General features: G+C 52.1%; 1 protein-coding gene across 2 annotated transcripts in view; it reads left to right on the forward strand.

Moving 5' to 3' along the window:
* GRIK4 (glutamate ionotropic receptor kainate type subunit 4) overlaps positions 1–24,773 on the forward strand; it is a 351,626-nt gene that overhangs the window by 182,812 nt on the left and 144,041 nt on the right. For both annotated transcript variants that reach the window (XM_042904208.1, XM_042904207.1), the window contains 4 exons: positions 3,447–3,544; positions 8,136–8,301; positions 18,480–18,658; positions 23,240–23,293. In XM_042904208.1, the coding sequence (XP_042760142.1) occupies positions 3,447–3,544; positions 8,136–8,301; positions 18,480–18,658; positions 23,240–23,293 (497 nt within the window). The remainder of the gene's footprint in view (positions 1–3,446; positions 3,545–8,135; positions 8,302–18,479; positions 18,659–23,239; positions 23,294–24,773) is intronic.

Here is a 24,773-nt window from a genome sequence, read left to right on the forward strand (position 1 = left end):
GTTATAAAATGAGTAGATGCTCATTATAGAAAGTACCAGAAAAGAAGAGGGGGAAGAAAATCATGCAACGTCGAACTGGCCAAAGCGATCCCCATTAACGTCCCAGTTAATCACCGTGGGACGGTGGGAGGCTGCAGGGTGCCAAGGTGAAGGTGCCGACCTGGGTTCAGGGACTGAGGGTGTGAATCCCGACTCTGCCCTTTAATTTTTCTGTCCCACTCTCTCATCTGTAAAATGAAGTTGACAGTCATAGTTCCTATCTCATCGGGTCGTTATGAGAATTAAATACGTCCGTTCATATAAAGTGCATAATTAGCTCTGAGTAAATGCGGGCTTTTATAACATCTTACAGTTGTTCCTGAGCACCTGTTTTTTGTATTTGCTTGGTTGTAGCCTTCATGTAGATATATGTATAATTTCATATCCTGCTTCTTTCTCTTAATATTATTTCATAAATATTTTTAATACTGTCATAAACTGTTCCTAAGCATTTTAAATATCTAAATAATACTCCATGTGGGTATATGACCGACATTTAAGGTAAGTGTTCCCTTATGACTGGACCTGTAGCTATTTCCAGTTTTCCATGGAAAGCGTTGAGCAGGCATCAGAGTGGTTCAGCAACTATTTATTGAGCACATAACTATGAAGCACAGGCCCTGTGTTAAGTAGGGAGGATACAGAGGTAAATAAGACAGGCTTTCCTCTCTGCCATGGACATGATGGGTGCGTGATACCAGAGCGAAGTCCCCGTGGCAATGTCTGGCAGGTGGTTGGAACTTGACCTTTAACCCAGGACATAGGTCGGAGTACGGGATCACCTGGGCAGGGAGGAGAGTAGAGGTCAAGGCAAGGGTGAGATTGCCCGGGGAGAGGGAGGCACAGATCAAACCTGGATTTAGCAGGTGGAGAAAGGAAGAGGAATCAGCAAAGGAAGTGAAGAAGACTGACCAGAATCAGGGTTGGACGGTTATGAAATTCAAAAGAACACAGCAGTCAGCCGCATCAGGTGCTGCAGAAAGAGAATGGGATGGGAAAACTGCTAAGAGGTCACTGGTGACCTCGGGAAGCAGATTCAGTAGAAAGAGATGGGATGGGGGTCTGGACCGGAGGGGTGGGTAGGGAGGGGTGGGGTGGCTGCAGGGAGCTGGGGGGGGGGGGGGCTTCGAGATAGCCAAATGGGCACCGGACAGGATGGGGTCAACACCCTTGAATTCCGGTGCTGGCTCTGACCTTTGTTAGGTGCCTGACTCCTCTAAGGAGGAGTCACTGAACATCCCTCGGGTGGTGTTTCCTTATCGGTAAAATCAGGAACTAAGACGCACTAAGGTGCAGGAGTCTGACGGCCGACGAACTTAGAGCGTCTAGTGGCCAGTAAGAGTTAAGCTGGCTGAGATCACATGGCCTAACTTACATGCCAACTGCTTTAACTTGGAAAAGCAGTCTTCAGAGATGAAGCCGGCTTGTGGCTACTTTGTCACTGGGAATGTTTCGGGCACAGTACAGATGAGCTCCGCTCGGGTACCCACGGCCCGCAGCTGAGATGCCCGGTGTGGCGGGATCCCTGCGTGAGCCTCAGGCTGGGAGGACAGCCTGTGGTTTGTGTGTGAAACGGCAACAGTGGGATTTGGACTCTGGTGCTCCCCCTGTGAGGGCCCCTGAGGGCCATCACGTGGCTGTGTGGACCAATGTTTAGGACCCCACCCTAGGAGAAAGAACATCTAGGTTGCAGGTGTGGCTTTGCAGCCGCCTCCCCAGTAAGGAACCTTGGACTGATCCCTTAACCTCAGTTTACTGGCCTTGGAAATGGCTCAGCCTGCCTCTTGACGTGAGTAGGAAGAAAATGTGTCCAGAGTCAAGTTTCGAGTTGTGCAGTGAAGAATGCCTTGCAGGGTGTCCGGGAACCTCAGTGCATATTCCAGCGGGCGACTCTTGGGTTCTGATACCACGGTCAGGTTCTCTCTGTCACCTCCTTTTTCTCCCATCCTTTGGTGCTCAGTCTGTAGCGTTTTAAAATCTGAGATTCTCTCCTGCTCTTCTGATTGCATAGTCATCCATCCCTCCACTCATTCGTTCAATGACTGTGAGCTGGGCACCTAGAAAACCTTGTGCTGGACACCGAGGAGGTGAGAAGCGGGGTCTTAGAGACAAGTATGGCTCAGCTGCTGCCCTTACAGGGTTTGAAATCTAGTGAGAGCAGAAAGACATCTAAGCAACAAGCTGAATTCGGCACATTTACAAGCGTCTCAGTACAGAGGGATCCACGAGGGGCCTCAGGGGCCCTGGGGGAGATGGGGAAGATTAATTCCACACAAAGGAGCCGGGGAAGGCGCAAGGAGGAGGGCATTTGAGGTGCTCTTTGACAGGGTGAGTGTCCAGAGTAGAGGAAGGAAGGGCTCCTTCTCCGTGGGGAAGCCCAAGATCACAAAGGGCCCAACACACTCAGGGAAGCAGGTGCACCAAGCTGGGGTCTGGGTGAGCAAGAGTGACAGGGGATGCCATCGAGACATGAGACTCCTCCTTGCCTCCCTCCCTCTCTCTCTCTCTCTCTCTCTCTCTCTCTCTCTCCCTCCCTCTCCCTCTCCCTCTCCCTCTCTCTCCCTCCCTCCCTCCCTCCCTCCCTCCCTCTTGTTTTCTCTTTCTGCTTATCTCCCTCCTGCTCCCTTGGCTTTAGCTGAGTCTGATTTCTTCTCTCTGTATCCTCTCTACCACCCTTTGTCCCACTGCTTGTCTGCCTTTCTTCCTCCCCTTCCTCTTTAAATTTTTTTTTATTTATTTTTGAGACAGAGAGAGACAGAGCATGAATGGGAGAGGGTCACAGAGAGAGGGAGACACAGAATCCGAAACAGGCTCCAGGCTCTGAGCGGTCAGCACAGAGCCCGACGCAGGGCTCAAACTCACGGACCGTGAGATCGTGACCTGAGCTGAAGTCGGACGCTTAACCGACCGAGCCACCCAGGCGCCCCTCCCCTTCCTCTTTAGATTTGAGGGGCTGACAGACTGCACGGCAGGTGACCGTTCTGTGAGCTGGGCCCTCAGCCCCCGAGGCAGCCATGCTGAGGCTCCCAGCACCCTCGCTGCAGGTCTGGCAGGATGGAATCCGCAGGTTTCCGCCGTTAGCCCCCGTCCTTCAGTGACAGCCAAGACAATTTACACACCCTGTTGGCTGTGGCCGTATGTTGTCATAACCTGGGTCATTTCCTCATTTAATACCTTCCATAAACTCCAATAAAGCTGTCCTGGAGCCCCAGAGTCCAGAAGAGGAGAGGCACTGAGTTTGGAAAGGTGGGAGGAGGCTGGGGGGAGAGTGGCGGAAGGTGAGGGTCCTGCAGGTGAAGGTTGGGCGTGAGCCTGAACCCCAGGCAGGGGAGCAGGCCCCCATCCCGCCTGATGAGTGCCTTGTTTCCTTTCCTGCTGCCCACGCTCCGTCCTGTTGCTGGCCGCAGTGTGTCAGATCCTCCCCAAGGGGGTGGTCGCCGTCCTGGGACCCTCCTCCAGTCCGGCCTCCAGCTCTATCATCAGCAACATCTGTGGGGAGAAGGAGGTGAGTGCTACGCCAGCCCGGGGACTGTCTCCGGGCTGGCAACCTGTGCCCTGGGCCCAAAGATGTCATGGATTCTCAAGGTCTGGAGGAGCCCATTGGGGCCTGGTTGGTGTTTACCAACAACAGCAACATCAAAACAGTGAAAAGAAGTGGTCCTTTGTTGGGTACTTACTTTTCTCCAGGCTGTTTGGGTGGAGGGGACACGGAGGGGAGATTTCACAACAGGACTTTTAAACTGAGCTGCTCTGGGTCTTTGCGTCCCGGGGTGGGGTGTTGCGGGGGGGCGGGGGGGTGGCCCTTGGAGGTGATGGGTGGAGGGAGAGGCTGTGGACACCAAGAAGACAGAAGTCTGAGCTCCCCAGGAATTGCTTCATGATTCTGTTTAGATACGGCGATTCTGGCAAAGAATGCCTTTGCGGGGGAGGCACTGCTACATTTTATTGCTAAAATAAAGTTTGAAACTCTTGCTGTCTAAGTTCTCTAGGAAAAGGTTGTCTTTGGTTTTCTTCCCCATTCACCAATTCCAGTGTTTACTTCTTCAATCAGTGAATTCTTCCTCAGGTGTCACCTCGAACTTGAGCTTCCGTCGTTTCAGTGTTGAGATCATTTCCACTGGTTCCAGTTCCATAGGGGATAAAGACAGTTGGGGATGAGTTTCTGAGTAATAGCCTGCTCTCTGTTCCATCAACTCTCTCCCTCCTTTCCCCCTGGAGAAAACGAACTCGAAACTTTGTTGTTTCGCTTATTGCTGGAACCCTTCCTAGTTTCTCCAGGAATCTGTCAGTCTTCCCTTTCACATACATCCCTGGGAGACAGTGGCAAAGTACCCCCTCAGCCCTTCTCTGCCCCGAAGAGCCTTCTAGCCAGGGTCCTTCGAGAACAGACAGAGCTCGGTGACGGGAGGTGCAAGGTCAGGAGCCGGGGAGAGGGCAGGGCAGAGGGACAGAGGAAGGAAGGATCAGTCTTGCACCTTTTCTGGGGCCTGGAGGCTCAGCCTTCCAGGAGCAGTAGCTTTGGGAGGATCTGATTCTAGAAATAGGAGAAAACCCACCACGGGACAGATACTGCCTCAGCAAGCCGCCCCTGCTGCCTATCCTCTATCCTCTGGAGCCTAACCCCCTCCCCCCGGTCCCCTGGAGCCTACCACCACCCCCCTACTGTCCCCTGGAGCCTATGCCCTTAATGTCACCCACTTTTCTCACGGTCAGAAGAACGCCCGCCGAATCCCTGAGTCTTTGCCCAGATATCTATCTTGCCTCTTCATGAACCCACTCTCAGAATTGTTACCTGCACTTTATTTTTTTATTAATTTTTTAAATTTAGTTTTGAGAGAGAGCATGTACAAGCGGGGGAGGTGCAGAGAGAGAGTGGGACAGAGGATCCAAAGCGGGCTCCATGCTGACAGCAGAGGGCCCGATGTGGGGCTCCAACTCGCAAGTTCCACGATCATGACCTGAGCCGAAGTTGGACGCTTAACCGACTGAGCCACCCAGGCGCCCCGTTACCTGCACTTTAAAGTGTTTTGCCGTCCTAGCTCTAGTCCTGTGGCTGGTCTTGTCCCCCCACCCCCGCCTCCCCAGCCCTGGGCCACTGCCCTATAGGCTAAGCCCCCTGAGCCTTCTTGCCACAGGCCAGGTCTCTGCGGAGAGCTCCCCATCCCTACCCCCTCAGATGTCCTGAAAGATGACTCTTGACTCATCCTAGGCCAAAAAAGGTGCTTCTGTCTTCACTGCATTCCCCCGCCACCCCTGTACTCAGCCCCCCCGCCCCCCATCTGACAGGCCTTGGCCCCAGGAAGTTAGAGCTGATGTTTAATTTAAATCTTTCTTGCCGTGCTCCAAGAAACAGCTCAGATCTCTGGCAGGCTGTTATTCCAGCAGTCCCTGTGATCTTCACCAAGTGAGGTTGCCAAGACTTCAGCTCCCCGTTTCCTCTTTTCTCCTCTCACCCCCCTCCCCATCACACTGCCTCACTGTCCCTTACAGTCACCCCCCAGCCCCCACTCCAAAATGGCCTCCTCGTGGGGTTCAGTGGATTTTTTTTTCCCTCCGCTAACACATATCCCTTAACCCTGTTTGGCATTTCAGGCCAGGGGCAGAGACCCTGATTTATAACCATGTTCCCCACCCTGCCACCCTGGCCCCTGTGCCACTGACCAGCCAGACAGGTTGTGCTGCCCAGGAAACAGCCAGCCGGTTACCCCTCCTTTGTCTGGTCATGTCCCTTCCAGAGCATCCTTTCCTTTCCTTTCCATTCAGATTACGCATTTCTTTTCATATTTTATGAGGCTGAACTGCCTCACACTGATTCCCCTCCGCTCCAGGGAAAAGAAATGGAGTTCTCACCGAGGAGTTCGCTTTCTGCCTCACCTCTCCTTCCCCCACACACCTCCACGATGACTTGCTGGGATGCATTTGCAATTGCAAATCAATTACGGATTGATCTTTGTCCTAGAGAGAGAATCAGCTGGATTGGCCCGGGCCATCCCTGCCTGGGCCCATCAGAACAGCTGGCTGGTTTTCCAGCCGCCTGCAAGATGGCCGGGCTGTGCGGGAGACTTCCCACCGACTCCACTTTCTGGGGAGGCCCCTCCAGCCTCACCCCTGCACGGAAGAGTTTCAAGAGCTTTTTCAGGAGCCCCTAGATTTGGGGAGAAAAGGGGAAGGGAAGCAAGTTCCATTACTGGAACGCTTACTACATGTTAGGTACTGGGCCATTGTGTCCTTCATACACAGGCTCTCATTTCATCCTCCCCAAAATCCTAGAGGCACATATCATTCTCTCCATCCTAAGGGAGCATAGATAGGTTACATAGTTTGCCCCGAATCACACAGCAGAACCTGGCTGCAAACACAAGTCTATAACCTGGAAAACCCATTTGTCCTTCACTTTCCTGAATATCCGGAGCATTTTTCCTGATCCATCCATCCATCCATCTCTAGGGTCTGTGGATTCAAGGGTGTCTCTAAGGTTACACTCTGTTGGGGGTGAGTTCGCTGGAACCCCGTAGGCTGAGTGGCCACACAGGAAGCGGCTAGCCAGCCTGGCCACCCTGCCCCTGCCTGGCCTTGGCGTCCATCTTGCTCCTTGGTGAACGGTTTCTCCTTTTAAGGTGCATTTGTTCTTTTTAGATTGTATGGGATGCAAAATACAAGCTGGGAAGAAGGACCCCTTGTGACACCCCTTAGATCCACCTCACTCTTCTGAGTCTTGTCTCATAACTCGCCAGGGTTTCTCCAGGTGTGCATTTTTCAGTCTCTGCTAGAAAATATTGGGTGCCCTCTCTGTGGTTCAAGGGCTAATCCTAGTTGAATTCAAGAGTTTCCTGATTTCTGCTAAATCTTCGCTCTCTCCTGCCCCCAGTCTCAGAGGAGCTCTGGTCTCTGGCTGACCTCTCCCAGAATCTTAAAAGGACAAGGTAGCAGACCCCTATAAACACCATCTCAACATTATCCCAGACTTTGGACTGGCCCAGGCAAAGAAAACGTCTGCAGTCATTTCTGAATAATCCACTCTAGGAGCCGGTGAACTCACCACCAGGAAGTCCTTTCTGCTGTCTACCCCCAGTCCTGCTTGCTTTAACATCATTCCAAACCATGCTGGCTGTACCTTGGCCCTCCCATAGTGCACTGGTCCTAAGGAAGGACAGGGGTTGAGGTTTCCTGAGTCCATCTCTGATAGACGCAAGTAGCCTTCAGCTCTCCTGGCTCTGGCTACCAGGGATGAGGGTGACAAAACCAAATCAAGGTGGATGGCAGCTTATTACGCTTTAACTTTCCTATTACCCACCCAATAGCCTAAGCTGCCAATAAAGCAGCATCACAGCCTGTTAATATCTCTTCCCGGGAGAAGAGAGGCAGCAGGCAGGGGCAGTGCCTGCCGGAAAGATCAGTAATAGACGCGGAGAGAAGCTGACACGGTCCTAATGAAGCCAGAGCAGGTTTTTATTTACCTGGCTCTGTTCAGAGGCTCTCTGGATGGCTCCTTAGCCTGCGGCAGGCGCTCCCTACTCCATGTGTATGTCTGTGGAGGCACCCGGTCCAGGCTGTCACATAGGAAGTTTGTTGGGAGCTGGTTTATACACTTGTCGGCCAGGCTGGTCTGATGGGACTCCTTGCTTAGTCCCCAGGGCAGTGTTTTTCTCTTTCTGTCGTCTCTGCTCTGATTTATTAACTACAAATAAAATATCATAAGGATTACGCCTCCCCGAGCCTTTTGTCTGGCTGCCTTGCAGTGGGCAGTTGTTCTGAGAATAAAGACCTATTGTTTTGGCCTCTCAGGGCCACAGACCCCAGCTCCAAGGCCCACAGTATGTTTATACGGGTCTCTGGTGGAAGGGGTTCTCATCCTGGGTGGTCCTGTTTTAAGCACTGTCAAGTACAACATCAAGGATGTCATCTTGTCTTCTTCCTCTGGTGAGGGTCCCGAATCCCGCAAGCTGCACCTCCACCGACGTGCGTCGAAGGTCTTCCGTAGACCTTCTTCTTACGCGGAAGAATCCACCGTCCACAGCCCCGCCTCACTCAGGCTTGCTGGCTTTTTCACTCATCCTGGATCCTCCCTGCTGCCTATTCTTTGCTCCTCCTCCCAGGTCCCCCATTTCAAAGTGGCCCCAGAGGAATTTATCAAGTTCCAGTCCCAGAGATTCACAACCCTGAACCTCCACCCCAGCAACACCGACATCAGCGTGGCTGTAGCTGGGATCCTGAACTTCTTCAACTGCACCACCGCCTGCCTCATCTGTGCCAAAGCAGAATGTAAGTTTCCCCAGCCGGGCTCCACCCCACACAGTCCTGGCTTGTGCATTTCAGCCTGATCGATTTGCCCCTGGCTGGGAGTAAGGCAGGTTGGGGAGGGCTCCCTCAGATGGCGGGGATGATTCCCATGTGTCCTTGGCTGTTTGTCTATATGGTGGCAGGGAGGGAGGGAGAGAGAGAGAGACATCCAGGAACACCCTTTGCCAGGCATGGGCGGAACAGAGAGAACTGGGTTACAGGGAGACTGGCCAACCTCCAAGCCTTTTTGCATCCACAGACTCAATTCCCACATTTTCAGCCTCATTGTTAAGGAGCTACAAAAAAGAGAGAGAGAGGGAAAATATAAAATTGGATGCATTTTGTACTTGATGGGTTGAAAAGCTTCTTCCCCTGGAGAGCGGGTTTTGCTGATGGAACGAGGTCCAAGGGCAATTCCTGATAAAGCATTTTTTTGCAAATGCAGGTTTTAGAAATACGGTGTCTCTGACTGTCAGACGATTTGTAACATAAATTTAGTGTTTATGAGATTTAGCTAATTTAAGCCAGCAAATCTGTGCATCTGTGTGCTTCCAGTGACAGCTGTGTTCCCACATGTGGTCAGGCAGGTGCTGGCCACTACCTGCCCCTGGGGCCCAGTGCCCGAGCCCCAGGCATCTGTGTCCTGTGCACCTCGCCTATGTAGGCCTCACCCTGCAGGGCTGGGTGGGCTCTGTTGGCAAAGGTTTGTCACCTCCCATCGTGGCTCCTTTTTTTTTTTTTTTTTATGGGTTCCCCGAACTGCTCTGCATGCTTAAGTCTTTTCTCTACCCCGAATCGCTACAGCATCTGTAAACAAAGGCCCTTTCCCTGTCAAGGGTCAAAACCACCTTCTTTACCAGGCACTTGCACCCCACGGCCTCCCGGTGATGGGTATTCATTCCCTTATTCGCATAAACACAGATGTATGATTTACTCGGGGCTACCCAAGAAACAAAGTAACAGTCCCAACCCTGTGTGCGTTCTATATAGTTTCTTTAATTATTACAAGGACCCAGTGGGTGTGGAGGTCTTGGAATTCCCCCACGTGGAAGGTAAATAAAAGTCAAAATCCAGTTCCTCAGTCTCGTTGGCCACCTGTGGACAGTGCAAACACAGAACATGTCCGGCATCCCAGAGAGCTCTACCGGACAGCACTGCTTTAGACGAGAAGTGTTTTGTGGCCAAAATAAAAAACGAAAAGGAGAAACGTTTGGATAAACACTTCATTCTGTTTCCCCCTCATGGAGATTCACAGCACACATTAGCACGGATGCTCTGAGTTGTCCTGTGGCCAAAGCAACCACTTACCTCTTCCCTTCCAAATAGTTTTGACCATGAGTCCCAAAAGGCTGCTGATAGAAAAGCCCACCGGATGCTAGTAGTTGATAGAAGGGAGTTGGGCAACGTCACATTCCACCAGCTGGCCCTCCTCGTACGGCATCCTCGAATCGCTGAATGGTGTCGCAAACTCAAGGATTCTCCCCTAGAAATGTTTGCCAGAGACCCACTCGGGCAGGACCGAACTGGTGCCCTCCATACATACGGCAGGAATGTTAAGAGACAAAGGGCAGGCCGTAAATCTCTCCTGGCAGAGATCCTCCTGCAGCCCTTCCCTAGTGCCGAGTCCAATGTCTCACCAGCCTGATGGGAAGTTCTTTCTTACGTCTAGCCTCAGTCCTTCTTGCGCATAGGGTGAGCCCTGCTCTCTCCGCTTCAGCTCTTCCTGGGAAGGAAGTTACTCCTCTGTCAGTTAAGCACCTACTGTGCACTGAGCACTGTGCTAGAGTCTGTTGCCTCCTAGACCAGGGTCTTTCCCTTAGAATCACAGTATTCCTTGACATTCATATGAGTCCTTGCAGATGGCAAAGCACTTTCAATTACAATTTTGCCATTCCATTTCCCTCCTCCCCGTTCGTTCCAGAGCCAAGAAAACAGAGTCTTGAAGCTGCTCGGGGACCTGCTTGAGGTCGCACAGCTGGTGCGAGATTCTAACTCAGGTCCTCTGACTCTGAGCCGGAATGTCCTCCTCCACGGCCCCTCCCGCCCTCCTGGTCTGCACAGACAGACTCAGAGCCCCAGCTCAGGGTGGGCACGTTGTCCTTTGAGGGGCAGAGCTCTCTCTGGAGCAGCGTGTCCCCTCGCTCCCTTGAGCGGGATGCAGGATGGCCGTGCCCAGACCCTGTCCTGAAAAGGATGAGCCTGCCCAAGTCCCAGAGAGGCCGGGCCACAGCCCAGGAGGGACTCATCGACCACACAGTGCTGCCTCTGCTTGAAGAACTCATCCATTGAGGCTTGCTGAGTGACTCCGGTCCCACCCACCAGGGCCCAGGGAAGGGCGGGCAGCGCAGGAGAAGTTCAAGGGCAAGGAGGATTAAAATCTAATCAAAGGGTGAAGAAATCAGGGACTGAAGGGAAATGTAGCTCAGAGCTTCGGAGGAGAAACTCTGCCATCCTTCCTTATTAATGCAGGTCCAGGAGACACTGCAATTTGAATTAGGAACAGGCATCTAATTCTATTTTCCAGCCATCAGAATTAGGCATAACAGAGATCATTCCATGGGGAATCGTACCACTCACTCTCCTTCTCTCCAAAAGTAGATTTTTAATAAGCGGGTTTTGGACCAAGTAGAGTTGTATTGTGTTTTACATTTTTTTTTTTTTCTTGAATCGGGGGAGAAAGAACACCCACAAGTGCTTAGTTGTAATGAGGCTGGGGGAGAGGCAAGAGGCCTGGGCATGCCATATTGGTCATCACCATTGAGCGTAGGGGACGTGGCTGTTTGGGGGCTTCCAAGGAGAGTTGGGGTTCCCACCATGGCCCCTGAGGCCCCATTGGTGAGATCACCCAGCCTTGACACACAGTAAGCTTTTGAGACGCTCGGGATGGACCCAGAGCCTTAGACTCCCTTTGGTCACAGGCATTACGTATCTTCCTGGTACCTTTGTGTGAAGTTCAAATCACATGTATATTTCTTACGTTCGCCTTGGCGTTCTAAGTATTTACGCTCTCTGTGGCCATGTCGTGTGCCGCTATGCCTTCTGCCACCTGTTTACTTCCTGTGTGACCTTGGGAAGGTGACTTAGGAACTCTCTAGCCTCCTGTTGTCTTGCCTATAAAGTGGGGACAACGACACATCCCTGGAAGGATGGCCGAGGGCATTCAATAGGATGACATACACCGAGCATGACACGGCAGCCACACTTAGGAAACAAGAGGCACACTCCAGTTTTCCTTCCCTTCCTTCTTGGAGCCCGTTTTGTTTTTTTTTTTTAATTTTTCTAATGTTTGTTTTTGAGAGAGAGAGACTGAGTGCGTGCGGGGGAGGGGCAGAGAGCGAGGAAGACAAAGAATCTGAAGCAGGCTCCAGGCTCCGAGCTGTCAGCCCAGAGCCCGACGCGGGGCTTGAACCCGCGAGCTGTGAGGTCGTGACCTGAGCCGAAGTGGGTCGCTTAACCGACTGAGCTTCCCCGGGTGCCCCCGTTGGAGCCCTAGTGAACAACGCCAAGTCAGGACCTGGAGGACAGCCACCAGAGTTCAGCTCTGTCCTCCTACTGTCCCTGTGCTTGCGAAACTCAGTCCAGGTGGTGGGAGAGGAGCAGACTCCGATCCCGGGGAGGAGGCACAGCTGGAGAGAAGTGCAGAATGTGCAGTAAAAGAGAACCGTCTTTGGAGTCAAACCAAGCTGCTCCGCCACTCAGGAGCTGTGTGATATCACGCACATCACTGCGCCTCTCTGAGCCTTAGTTCCCTCCTATGTAAAGTGGGAATAATACTGCTTTTCAGGGCATTCGGGTGGAAGGTATGGGGGCCCAGAACATAATAAACATTTACTCACTGTTACTTTATCCTGTAATTGAGGTCATGGCAGCAAGGGGTGGAGGAGACCCAGGGCCCCTTGTGAAAATACTGGGGCACTAGTGGACCTCTCCATGCCAGCCCCAGGAGGCACTCACTGTGGGAGGCCTTATCCTCATATGAGAAAAAATTAACCATTTGTTGAGCACTCACTATGTGCCCAAAACCCTGCTAAGGCTTTTTAAAGTATCCCATTTAAATCTCACAATAATGGGGGCGCCTGGGTGGCTCCGTGGGTTAAACATTCAACTTCAGCTCGGGTCACGATCTCACGGTTCGTGGGTTTGAGTCCCGCATCAGGCTGTGTGCTGACAGCTCAGAGCCTGGAACCTGCTTTGGATTCTGTGTCTCCCTCTCTCTCTGCCCCTCCCCTGCTCACACACTCTCTCTCACTCTCTCTCAAAAATAAATAAACGTTAAAAATAAATAAATAAACAAACTTCGTGATAACCACAGAAGATGAACTCCATAAACATTCCTATTAGATGCATGAGGAAAAGAGAGATTAAGTGTTTTAACACACATGGTTCTTATTACCTCCTCCCCCTGCTTCTCCAAGTACTGTGGAAAAGGCAGAAGAGAGAGACCTTTTCTTTCCTCCTTCCAGGAGACAGCAGGAGTGCAGAGGCCAGGCTCTTCCCACACCCACCCTCACCATCAGAGAAGATGGCCCACAGGGCCAGGCAAGGCAGAGGACAGCCCTCCTGTGAGCAGGAAGCCTCACCTCGTCCCCCAGGCCCTGTCTTTTTCCTCCTCTGGCTCCTGTAGCCTGGTCTCCCCTGCCTGGCCTCAGGGCCAAGCCCAGCTGTGGGATGAGACAAAAACCAAGAAGCAGGTGAAATGCACCATTCAGGCCCTTGAACTTGTTCTGTGCCTTTTCCCTACTGGCAACACCGTAGACTCTCATTCCCATCCCTCCATCAGGATCTGCTGCCGAGGAAAGGTCTGAAAACTGAAAATGACACACCCTGAGGCCTGTGCGGCCGGCACGGGGAGAAGGGAAATGGAGCCTTTCCAGGTTCAGGGCAGTGGGTGCAATGGTGAACCATGTTATCTCCCTAAATCCTTGCTACAGACCTCTGAGGTCACTATTACATCAGCTGCCTCCCACAAGATGTCAAAGTGCTGTCTGTTCTGGGAGTATTAGCATTTTTCTAGAACCAAAGCCCGTAGCCAAGGGAATCAGCCTGTGGAGAGAGAGGGATGCCAGTCGAAATGGGTGTTTATTCTTTTTTTTTTTTTTTTTTTTGATACAAGGGTCCTCTGTGCCCCTGTAGACCCATCACTTAGGTATTTGTGTCCTTGTCCTACGGCCCTGTCCAACCCCGGCTGTGCCTTTCACAGCTCTTCTCTCCTCCTCCCGCCCTGCCTGGCCCCCTGCCTTCCGGTTGCAGAAGCCAGCCTCCCTCCTTCTTCCCAGAACAGCCGGCCTGCTGAGGCTCTCATCGATCCATCCCGTTGCATCCTGAGCGAGACTAATGGGTTCCCCAGGTCCCTCTCAGCCCTGGACTTGGCAGGCAGACCTGCTGCTGGGCCAAGGGCCCCGCAGGAGAAGAGGGCTGGGGTGGAGGTGGAGGGGAAGCTGGGAAGAGAACAGCTCTTAACCCCTCTGGTGGCAGCAGCAGCCTTCAGCGAATCCCTTAGTGCCATTAAACAGATCGAGGGGAAGAGAATGACGATTGGAAAATGCCACACTGCGCTGAAAAACTCCTAATGTTCCTAATGTAACTAAACCACACTTTCCCTTCTGCAAATTCCTTCCACTGCCCGGAATAAAAAAGAAAAAGGGATCCCTTTCTGATTCATAGAACTGAAGAATCCCTAGACTGGAAAAACATCAGTGTTCTTCTAGAGCAACTTACCATTCCCTGGGTTAATTCACTCTCTGACAGTCATCAAGAGGGGCTTCAGGCTTTCCTTGATTACCTCCAGTGACGGGGAACTCACTACCTTATGATGCAGCCCACTGCATCTTTAGACAGCTCAGACAGAGGTTCTTCCTTAGGTTAAGCTAAATCTGTCTCCCTGTGACCTCCATCCACCCTGTTCTAGGGTGTCGTCCTTCAGGCTGCCAAGAGCAAGTCTGCCCCTTCTTGAGCCAGGCACCCCCTTCCTTCAGCTGCTCCTCAAGTGGCATGGTGTCTGTTCCCCACTTGGCACCGCTGCTCCCCTGCTCTATTGAGATGTAGGGTCTCTCTCTGCAACCCCCTCCCCCGCCACAGTCTCCCAGGGAGTCTTCCCTGGGAGTCTTCCTTGGGAGTCTCTAGTTCAGCCCACCAGCCAGCACTGTGCCCCCTGCCTCACGCTGGGTGTGTGCAGAAGAGTTTGAAGTGGGATTCCTACCCACCACCATGAAATACTGAGTGCTTATGCATATACTATAATGTATATACGTACATGCATGCGTATACGCTACCAAATATTTTACATGGTTTCTAACCAAGAGCCGTATTTTGCGGATTGGATAATAAATCTGGGAAGAGGAGGAGATGGGATGAAAGGACAGTTAGGATGTGAATGGGTGGGGGAGGGGTCGAATGGAAACCAGAGTTGTGAAGCATCTTCTAGGGGACGGATACTGCTCTGCTTTACTTGACATCCTCTTACTAACCCTGTAAGGCAGTTGTTATCCTTACTTTACAGGTAAGGACACTGAGGTGCTGGGTAGGGGTGGGGGTGGAGGGAGCCACCAGAACTAACCAGTCCCAGCAGCACCTGGAATTCACCTGCCACCCTGTTCCCTGTCTGCTGCTTCCAGCCTGGGAAAGGGGTGACGGATCAGAGATCCTGGGTGGGATGCAGAGCCCTCCGAGCACTCGCTGCCCTTCTCCCCTCCCTGTCCCCACCCTGCTTCTCACTCAGCATGTGCACAGTGTGCTGGAGGAGATGGGGGGGGGGGGTGCTACTTCCTTGTTGAAAGGGCAGCAAAGCACCCCAGGGGCAGTCGGGTGAGGCACGCTGGGCATTAATTGAAGCAGGGTCCCCAGTTTATCTCACGTCTAGGAGGTCTTCCCTGGAAGCTCAGGGCACCTGCCAGTTTTAAAGGGATGAACTGCCCCTATGCTGCCCTGGCCAAGCGTCTCCATGCTGTGCCTAATCCCCGTGGCATCCTCCAAGCTTCCCCGTCTCGTCCCGCTGAACTGCACCGCCACTCCGAGGAATCCCAGGGGATTTGGCCTCTTTCCCAGCCTGACTCTAGAGACTCTACAGACCCTCCCTGCTACATTCCAGGACCAGTAGCCTTGCCCTCTGCCTCCACTCCCCGACTCACCCCTCCAGCTGCCCTCTCCCCCATAGCATGCCCAGGCAGATCTTTTCTTGAGCCAAAGAGATGGCCAGCATTCCAGGAGCACCGGCTGTGGCCTCCCCTGCCCCCCCTTGGATAGGGTCTTTGGGGTCAGGTGCTCCGACCTTCGTGCAGGTGGGGTTTTGCTTTTCATGACCTCTGAGGAAGGCGTGAATATTCTCCAGGAAGGTGAATATTCTCTCCATTTTACACACAGAACTAAAAGAGGCTGCCCCGTGGAAACCCAGATGATTTAGCCCATCAAACAAAATATGGGTATGGTGGGAACCTTGTTATAGACTTAGTTGCAAGTCCCTGCGCTCTAAGCTCCCAGAGGGCAGGGCCTGTATGATACCTCTTCTCTGCTGACGTCCTATGGGCCCAGTGCCTGGCTTCTTGGGACGCACAGATGTTGGTTGAACAGGCTTGGACTTTAGTCCCTTTTCATTCGGCCTCACTGAGCCACACCTGCCTTTGAGCTGTTGTGGGGATGAGTAAATGCGGAAGGAACAGTGAAACCACACATTCCAGCATCTCAGTGAGTTCTCCCCTGTTACACCCATTTTGCAGATGAGGAACGGAGCCTCAGAGAGGTTAGACGACTTCTCAAGATCACACAGCTGGTGAGGGTCAAGCCCCTCCTGATGGGGGTGGTGGTGAGGGGCTGCAGGGGGCACAGACAGCAGTGGGAGTGGAGGTTCACAAGTCTCCTTCGAGACCCTGTGGGGGAAGGAAGGAGAGGCCCACTGGTTCTGGAGCCTCTTTTTTTTTTTTTTTTTTAACGTTTATTTCTTTTTGAGACAGAGAGAGACAGAGCATGAACAGGGGAGGGGCAGAGAGAGAGGGAGACACAGAATCGGAAGCAGCCTCCAGGCTCTGAGCCATCAGCCCAGAGCCCGACGCGGGGCTCGAACTCGCGGACCGCGAGATCGTGACCTGAGCTGAAGTCAGACGCTTAACCGACTGAGCCACCCAGGTGCCCCATGGAGCCTCTTTTGAATGACCGCCCGCCCCTCCCAGAGTTTTCCCTTCCTGCTGCAGCTGCCGGCTTGCCGGACCGCCTTGTTGGGACCCATGGTGGGAGGATGGGGGTTGGCACTACCTTCCCAGAGCCCCTGGCTTCACCGCCGGGCCCCCGGGCTCCACCCTGCCACCTCATCCTTGTCAGATAACATGCCCGGTGTGGGGCTTTCGTCCCCGAGTCCAGAGATGTAAGACACATGCCCCCAAGCCCCTCCTAGGTTCTGTGTGTGCTGCTGCTTATGCGTGTGTCCTGAGAGGCACCCGGTCTCATGGGAAGAGGGCTGGCTGCAGATGACAAAGTGGGGACTCTGGTCCCAGCTGCGTCCCTGTGTGACTAGGCAAGTTTCGTCATCTCTACAAATCAAGGGAGGTCGAAGAGATGCCCTTCAGAGCCCTCCCTGCGCCCCCCTCCCGGTCTCTCTCTCACCTTTTGATCTTTGAGGGTCGGGAGGGTGAGGAATCTGTACCAGGGGAGTCTGGGGTCACGTTCAAGACAGGCCTGCAATGAACATCCTGTAGCTGGGGCAGAGAGCGGAGCCCAGGGGCCTTTGGTTAGAAAGCCAGTCCTTCCTTGCCATCCCAGGGTATGGAGCCGGGTCCAAGAGCCTCATGTTTCCCTCTGTGTGTGGGATTAAAATGCATCGTAGGATTGTGGTGAGGACTTAGAAAAGCCACGTAGAATATTTAGCCCATTTTCTGGAACAGAATAGAAACAATCAGGATCCAATAACTGTTACTCTTGTCGTTGCTTTTGGGAACGAATGCCTTTGCTTCTCTTTCCGTTGGAGTTGAGACCACTGTCTTCCCGGGAGACCCCACCCTCCACCCCTCACACACACCTTCTTCCTGGCCTGCCTTTTCAGAGGCAAAGCTGAATTGAGACCCTTGTGTCGCAGTGATAACATTCCAGAAACCCTCCTCCCACCCCTGCTCCTAGACAGCAGACAGCTGGGGGGAGGGGGGGAGGGGGTGGTGGGGAGAGTCCTTCGCTCACAATCCCATATTTTCGCTTTGTTCTGGGCCCACGTTATTGCCTGCTGGAGTGCAGTTCAAAGCCTGTCCTCTTACCATCATAATGATACCTGGTCTTAATGCAGCCACCCTGCTCTGAGGAATTCAAAGGGTTTTGTTAGGCCTGTTAACTGGGCCTTATGATCTTGAGGAAACGCCTCCCCCACATCTACATGAAAACAAAGGCTGGGCTCTTGTAGGGCTAGATGGAACATCTGTGAACATCCATGGGCGTTCGTGACGGGTGAGGCGTGGGCCTGAGCACTTTACAGATTATCTCAGTTAGTCCTCGCCACCGTCCTGGGAGCCGGCTGCTGTTACTTTCGTTTTTCAGATGAGGAAACTGAGGCCAAGAGCCCCGGCCACATGAAAAGGTCACTTCATGAGTGGGTGGCCAAGTTAGGGGGAGACCCCAAGCCCGCTGGTCTCTGAACCCTGGTCTCGGCCGCTCCCGAGCGCTGTGGGAAGGAGAGTGGGCCCTCAACCCACTCGAGGGACCTCCGTCTCTCTTTATTTTTTTTTTTTTTTTCAACGTTTTTTATTTATTTTTGGGACAGAGAGAGACAGAGCATGAACGGGGGAAGGGCAGAGAGAGAGGGAGACACAGAATAGGAAACAGGCTCCAGGCTCCGAGCCATCAGCCCATAGCCTGACGCGGGGCTCGAACTCACGGACCGCGAGATCGTGACCTGGCTGAAGTCGGACGCTTAACCGACTGCGCCACCCAGGCGCCCCCCTCCGTCTCTCTTTAGAAGAGCCTTGCTGAGGGCTTTGGGGGAGGCCATAGGGGCTCGGGAGCATCCTTTTTACTTTAGAAGGGACTGTCGAAGCCCACAGAGGTTGAGACGCCTGCTCAGCACCGGCAGTAGGGCCGGACCCACGACCCCGCCTCCAGCCCCGGTCTTTGCTTGTCTCGCTTTTGCTCCAGTGTCTCCCCAGGCAGCACGGCGGACCCTCAGGGGCTTCATCCTCTCTCCCCTCCAGGCCTTTTAAACCTGGAGAGGCTGCTGCGGCAATTCCTTATCTCCAAGGACACACTCTCCGTCCGGATGCTGGATGACACCCGGGACCCCACCCCGCTCCTCAAGGAGATCCGGGACGACAAGACAGCCACCATCATCATCCATGCCAACGCCTCTATGTCCCACACCATCCTCCTGAAGGTGGGAGCCGGGCCGGGTGCGGTGGGCGGGGAGCATCCTTCTCCCTCCTCCCTCTCTCCTCCTGAGCTGGTGCCCTGCTCCCTCTTTGCCTTGGGTGTTCTCCCTGGGTCATGGCCTCCGAACCCTGGCAGACTTCTCCGTGCTTCACTTGCGATGGATGGCTCCTGCAAGCTGAAAGAAAAAGCGGATTGAGGATGATGTTATAAAAATATTAACTCCTGGTGCAGCCGGGCGGGCAGCCCCCAGCTAAGACCCTGCCAGGGTCGGTGGGTTCCCAGGAGGGGCCGGGGCAGTGGGGGCAGGGCACTTGGGGCAGAGGCTGTGTGCCAAGTGGTTCAAAAGTACTTCCGTATTTTGACAAGCTGGGCAGTCCCGTGAGTGTGTACCGTCCTCTGTGATCCCCGTACGGTGTACTAGTTTGCAGACTGCTGCTGTGTAATATCCCAGCATAATCCTCTCGGTGACTGTGTGGGGCCGGTATCCTGTCTTCCCTCGACAGATGAAGACACTGAGACTCTGGGAGAGGAACGGCTTTGTCCGAGGCTCCACCAGCGAGGAGCAGAGCCGGGCCGGTACCCATTGTCTCTGACAGCTAATCGGCAGTTTCTTCTACCGACCCCTCCTCAGAGTACAAGGGGCAGGGTGGCGGTCCCTGGATCAGAACTCACAGTAAGAGAACCTGGAGCTCTGTGAGTGAGGCCCATCTGAGAACGAGAGAGAGACAGAGGAAGACCAAGAGAGAAGTCAGGTGCCAGGGGAGCAGCTGGAAACATCTGGGCAGCCTCAGAGTCCCCTGCCACCAGTTCCTGGGCTGGTGGCTGGGCTAGCCATGTAACCCCAGACAGACAGACCCTGCTGCGGGCTCCCCTGTGGCTCCCAGCAGCAACCCCAGGTACACTGGCCTCTTCCAGGGCCCCTCTAACTGCACATTTAAACTCAACCTGCCATCTTCCACTGGGGGAGCGAGGCTCCTTGGTAACCCCTGCCAAGCTGTGAGGAGCCCGCCAGACACTCAGCTGATTGTCTCTTCCTCCCCTTCCCCCTCTCCCTCTCCTACCCACCCCTCCTCAGCTAGTTTTGGTCTCAGAGTTAATAAGAGATTTGAATGAGTTCTCGGAGTACTGAGGGCTGTCCCTTCAGCCCGTTGCTATAGTAATTTTGCACAGCTCCAAACCCACGTCTGTCTGGGAGCATGTACTCCAACTCTCACACATACATACACACACACACACACACACACACACACACACACACACACACTCAAACAGAATTTTTTTCTGTATTTCTTTTCTTATGTCTGGGCCTATGATCAATGAAGTTATCAATGATGGAAAAAATCCTCTAGGTTTTAGGGGAAGCTGGGGGCAGGGAGTAAGATAATCGTCCCCTTCCTTGCAGAGAGCAGTCAGGACAATGCACAGTCCCTGCTGCAGTAGCCAGAGCCCATCCCTGGACAGCCTCCAGGCTGAAGCCTTTTGGGGGCATCCCTTATAATGATAGTGTAATAACCTCCGGAATGCTTTATGGCTCCCAGCATGCGTGATCGGGCTCTTTTATTTTCTAATAATATGTCTATCGTTGAAATTTTAGAAAGTACAGGGGCGCCTGGGTGGCTCGGTCGGTTAAGCATCCGACTTCGGCCCAGGTCATGATCTCACGGTCCGTGAGTTCGAGCCCCGCGTCGGGCTCTGTGCTGACAGCTCAGAGCCTGGAGCCTGTTTCAGATTCTGTGTCTCCCTCTCTCTGCCCCTCCCCTGTTCATGCTCTGTCTCTCTCTGTCTCAAAAATAAATAAACGTTAAAAAAAATTTTTAAAAAACCATATAACCGTTCTCACCTCTATTCAGTTCAACTTTTAAAAAAAAAAAGAAATTTTAGAAGGTACAGAAAAGCACATAGAAGCAAATAGAAATCATCATAGCTGCTTCTTTCTTTCTTGAAGCCTTGACTTTGAGGTCTGATAGAAAAATCTTACAGGGACACATGGAAAAGTAAGACATTCCGTCACCCAGAGACAGCCACTGTGAAATTTTGTGGTCTAGCCTATCTACCTTTGTAGACACATTTGTTTGTTTTCAAAATGATCGTCGCACGGCCCATGTACTTCTGTAACCTGCTTTTTTTCCCACTCAACGATATGCCATGCGTTTTGCTTTGTGTCGTTACGTATTTGTCTGCAAATATTTTAATGGCGCATCATTTCTTATCATGTGGGCATACCATAATTTACTTAACCATCCCTTTATCGTTGGAGGTACAGGTTGTTTTCAATCTTTTGCTGTAATAAACAATGTGGGATGCGCATCTTTGTACATAAATCTTTATGCACGTTCACGAATATTTTCTTAGCATAAATTTCCAGAAGTGAAATTACCGAGTTAAAGATATGCATGCTTTTAAGGGTTTTGATATGATTTGCCAGATTGCCTTTTAAAAAGGCCATAACAATTTATACTCCCATAAGTGTATAGGTATCTTATGGCACCCTTGCCAATACTGGGTATTTTCATTCACGACACTTTTTTGTCAATGGCTGTGCTTTTGAAAAGAAAACTCTCCCCGTAATGACGATTATTGGCAAAGGGTTCTGCTGGGTGACCAGTGGCAGGCTTTCCTGGGACCACTTGTTGCCCTCAGCCCCTGTGACCTTAGAACCAAGCCCGTCAATGACAAGCGAGGCTTCGGAAACCAGTTCCCTTTGTTTCCGTTTGACTTCCTAGTGCCCCCAGCAGGGATGCCCTGCATCGGGTCTGGGCTGGGGCTGCAGGCAGCTCCTCTCCAGGGTTACAGCACAGCCCTGGGGGGTGGGGCTCCACGAAGGATGGATTCAGTGTGGGAAGCAGTGTGAGCAGAGAGCACAGGGAGCTTCCGGAAGGCTCGGTGTGCACACGCAAGCCTGGCCCTGGAGCTTGGCAACACTCTGCTTGCTGTCTCTCGATTTCAGAAGGATTTGCAGAGTAATCCCCTACTTTATTGAGCAGCTGTTCCGGCAACAAACTTCGTGTTTACCCAGAATTCCGGTCTTAAAAACCAAGGATCTCTTGTCTTTTATCTTTGGGTAGCAGACTTCACAAATGGGTTTTAACTATCTGACGGTGCCCCCTCCCCGTCCCCTGGCCCCTGCCCATGCCTGCAACCAGGGGGCTCCCACCCATCTAGGCAGTGATGAACCGGCAACGGCACTTTTATATGGACTGTTGGGGGGCGGGGATGGGCATCAGGCCATACCAGCCTCTTGGCAGTTGAGGAGGAAGCAAGGCCTCGAGCCCCATGTGACCGACCCCAGCACCGTCTTGCCCTGGTGTAGAGCCCTTCTGTACTTCGGTCTCCAGTGGAATCGTGGCAATAGAAGGACTCCAGCCTGCTCTTAGAGGAGTCTGTGGGGGCTCCTATAAGAACGTTCACAAAGTTACCAGAGTTCCTCAAGAGAAAAACACTTTGTAACAGGAAAATGTAATCACCCTGGCCCTTGTTTTCCCCTCACGCACCTCCATAGTCACGACAGAAGCGGTTTCCCAGTGGCCCTGGGGCTGCAAGATACATGATGAAAATCTGACTGTCAGAAGGCATGAGGACCCTGGGGAGAGCCGGGCTCATTATTTACCTGATCTACTTGTCGGCTTCTGTGGCACCTGTCATGCTCAAAGCCGGGCACACTGACGGGGGAGGTTGGTGTGGGGGACCTGTGATGGCTACAAAGATCAGACAAGAGGGAGGCTGTTCTGGAGTCACAGCCTCCCAACTCTGGGACGATAACACGCGGGTGTGCTCTGATCAAGGGTGAGGCATGTCACAAGCAGCTCGTTCCTTACTACTAATAAAGGACCAAAGTTTGCAAATGATTCACTTGTTTCCTACATTACTGCAGATTCAAAGACTCTTAGGAGCCTGGCTCGCTCGCATTTGTCGGGTTGAGTTAATTTGGGAATTGCCTACAACCCACAGACTCTCCCGACTCTGCCTCGGCCCCTGAGAGTTGTCAGTACCTCCATCAATATCACGGTCCTCTGGGGGAGAGTATAGTTTGGTTAAAAGGACTGAAATTAGGCTGCCTGGCTTTAATTTCATCTTTTTCCACTTATGAGATGTATGATCTTGTACCAGTTCCATAGCCCTTTGGTGTTTTGATGTCCCTGGCTGTCAACATGGGGCGTGGGGGAGGAGTCATAGTGCCTACCTCATCGACTTAACCCAAGCGAAATGCTTTCTAGTGCTTGGCCCATGCTAAGGAGTGGGTACGTACTAGCCATTGTTATTGCTAATAGTTTGGGAGATAATTATTTTAGCCTGTTGTATTATTTGCTTCATTTCCCTTAAAGTCATTTTGGTTTCCATAATATCTGGTTATATCCGTGGGAATGTGTTGTGCATGAGAACATCAGCTGCCGTGAGTGTCACCGCAGGGGTGGAGAGCAGGGTGGCAGGGGAGAGACCCTCCACCAAGTCATCCTCCAAGTCAAGGGCAATGTAAGAACCGAAGGGAAGGGGGTCAGACAAATGGCGGACACTTGGAGCCCTTACTGCTCATTCACTTCTAGTGGGTTTTTGTTTTCTCTCTAATCTCCTTCTCTTCCCTTTGCAGGCAGCTGAACTCGGGATGGTGTCGGCCTATTACACATACATCTTCACTAATCTGGTAAGACATTTTCACAGCTCACCTCCTTGGCACAGAGTATCAATAATTAGAGTCAGCGGGGTGTGACGGAATGAAGCCCGGGAGATGGGGAATGGGGGAAATTAAAGCAGAGGAACAGAAGCCAACCAGAGAGGCAGGGCATTCTAGAAACATGGAAGTCCAGGAGCTACTGGGATTCTCATCTCAACAACTCTTAGCCTTGGGAGGGTGGGAATTGGGGGAGTCTAATGCCTCCATCCAAATGCCACCAGCTACCTAGCATCGAGTCCTCTGGTGGATGTGTCTTCTCTGTAGGTCCAGTTACTGGCCTGCAGTCCAACCATGGATTGTCAGACCCTTAATGCTCAAAGGTAGGACAGCCGGGCCCCAAAAGTACACATCGTACGAGGTTAGAACCGGATCCACCTACAGAGGCTGCCTTTGCCGAATCCCCTTATTTTGCAGATGAGAAAAACAGGTCTATAGAAATTTTATTGACTCAGGTTGGAGAACTAGCTTTGCCACACACTGTGTGCTCTTCAACAAGCATGGAGCCTTGGTTTCCTTATCTGTAAAATGGGGATAAGAACAGATATGTCAGAGAGTTGCATGATTTAATCTACACGGAGGCATTTTGAAACTGTAAAATACTAAGAAATATGCAAGGTTGTGGTGAAGGATGGACACTCCGTAGAAGGAACCTCAGAGAACTGGTTTTTTAAAAAATGTTCTAACTTTACTTTGAAATGATTATAGATTCACAGGAGTTGCAAAGATAGTACAGAGAGGTACCGAGAGGTACCATGTACCTTCAACTGAGTTTCCTCCATTTAGTTACATCTGACATAATTGCGGTATGATTATCAAAACCAGGATATCAAAATATCCAGTCTATCAAACCTGTGTAGATATATGTAAATGCCACTGTAACCAAAACGACCCCATCTCATCACCCAAAGATCTCCCTCATGCCGCCATTTTGTCTCACCCGCCACCCTCCCTCCCACCACCTCTAACCCTTCACAACCCCTAATCTGTTCTCCATTTCTACAGTTTTATAATTTTGAGAGTGTTACATAAATGGAATCATGCAGTGTATGACCTTTTTCACTCAGTGTGATGCCCTTGAGACCATCCAAGTTGCATGAATCAGTAGTTCGTTCCTTTTTATTGCTGAATCGTATTTCTCGGTGTCGACGTACCACGGTTTGCTTAACCATCCACCTACTGAGGGACATTTTGGTTGTTTCCACTTTCTGACTGTTACAAACAGAGCTGTCATAAACAATCATTCAGAGAAGAGGTTTATTTTATTTCATAAATGCGTGGATGTCGAGATCACTTAGCTCGGTGGCCCCTTCATGCAGACGTGCTTTTGACCACCTCTTGTGTAACAGGGACCGGGCCAGGCATTAGGGAGGAAAATGAGAATAAGAAACCAAGCCTGCCTTGGGAAAACTCAAAGTACCTACTGCATTGCAAAGGGGTAACTTCTAGTAGA

This window comes from Panthera leo, chromosome D1 (assembly GCF_018350215.1).
Source record: "Panthera leo isolate Ple1 chromosome D1, P.leo_Ple1_pat1.1, whole genome shotgun sequence".
Taxonomy (NCBI): Eukaryota; Metazoa; Chordata; class Mammalia; order Carnivora; family Felidae; genus Panthera; species Panthera leo.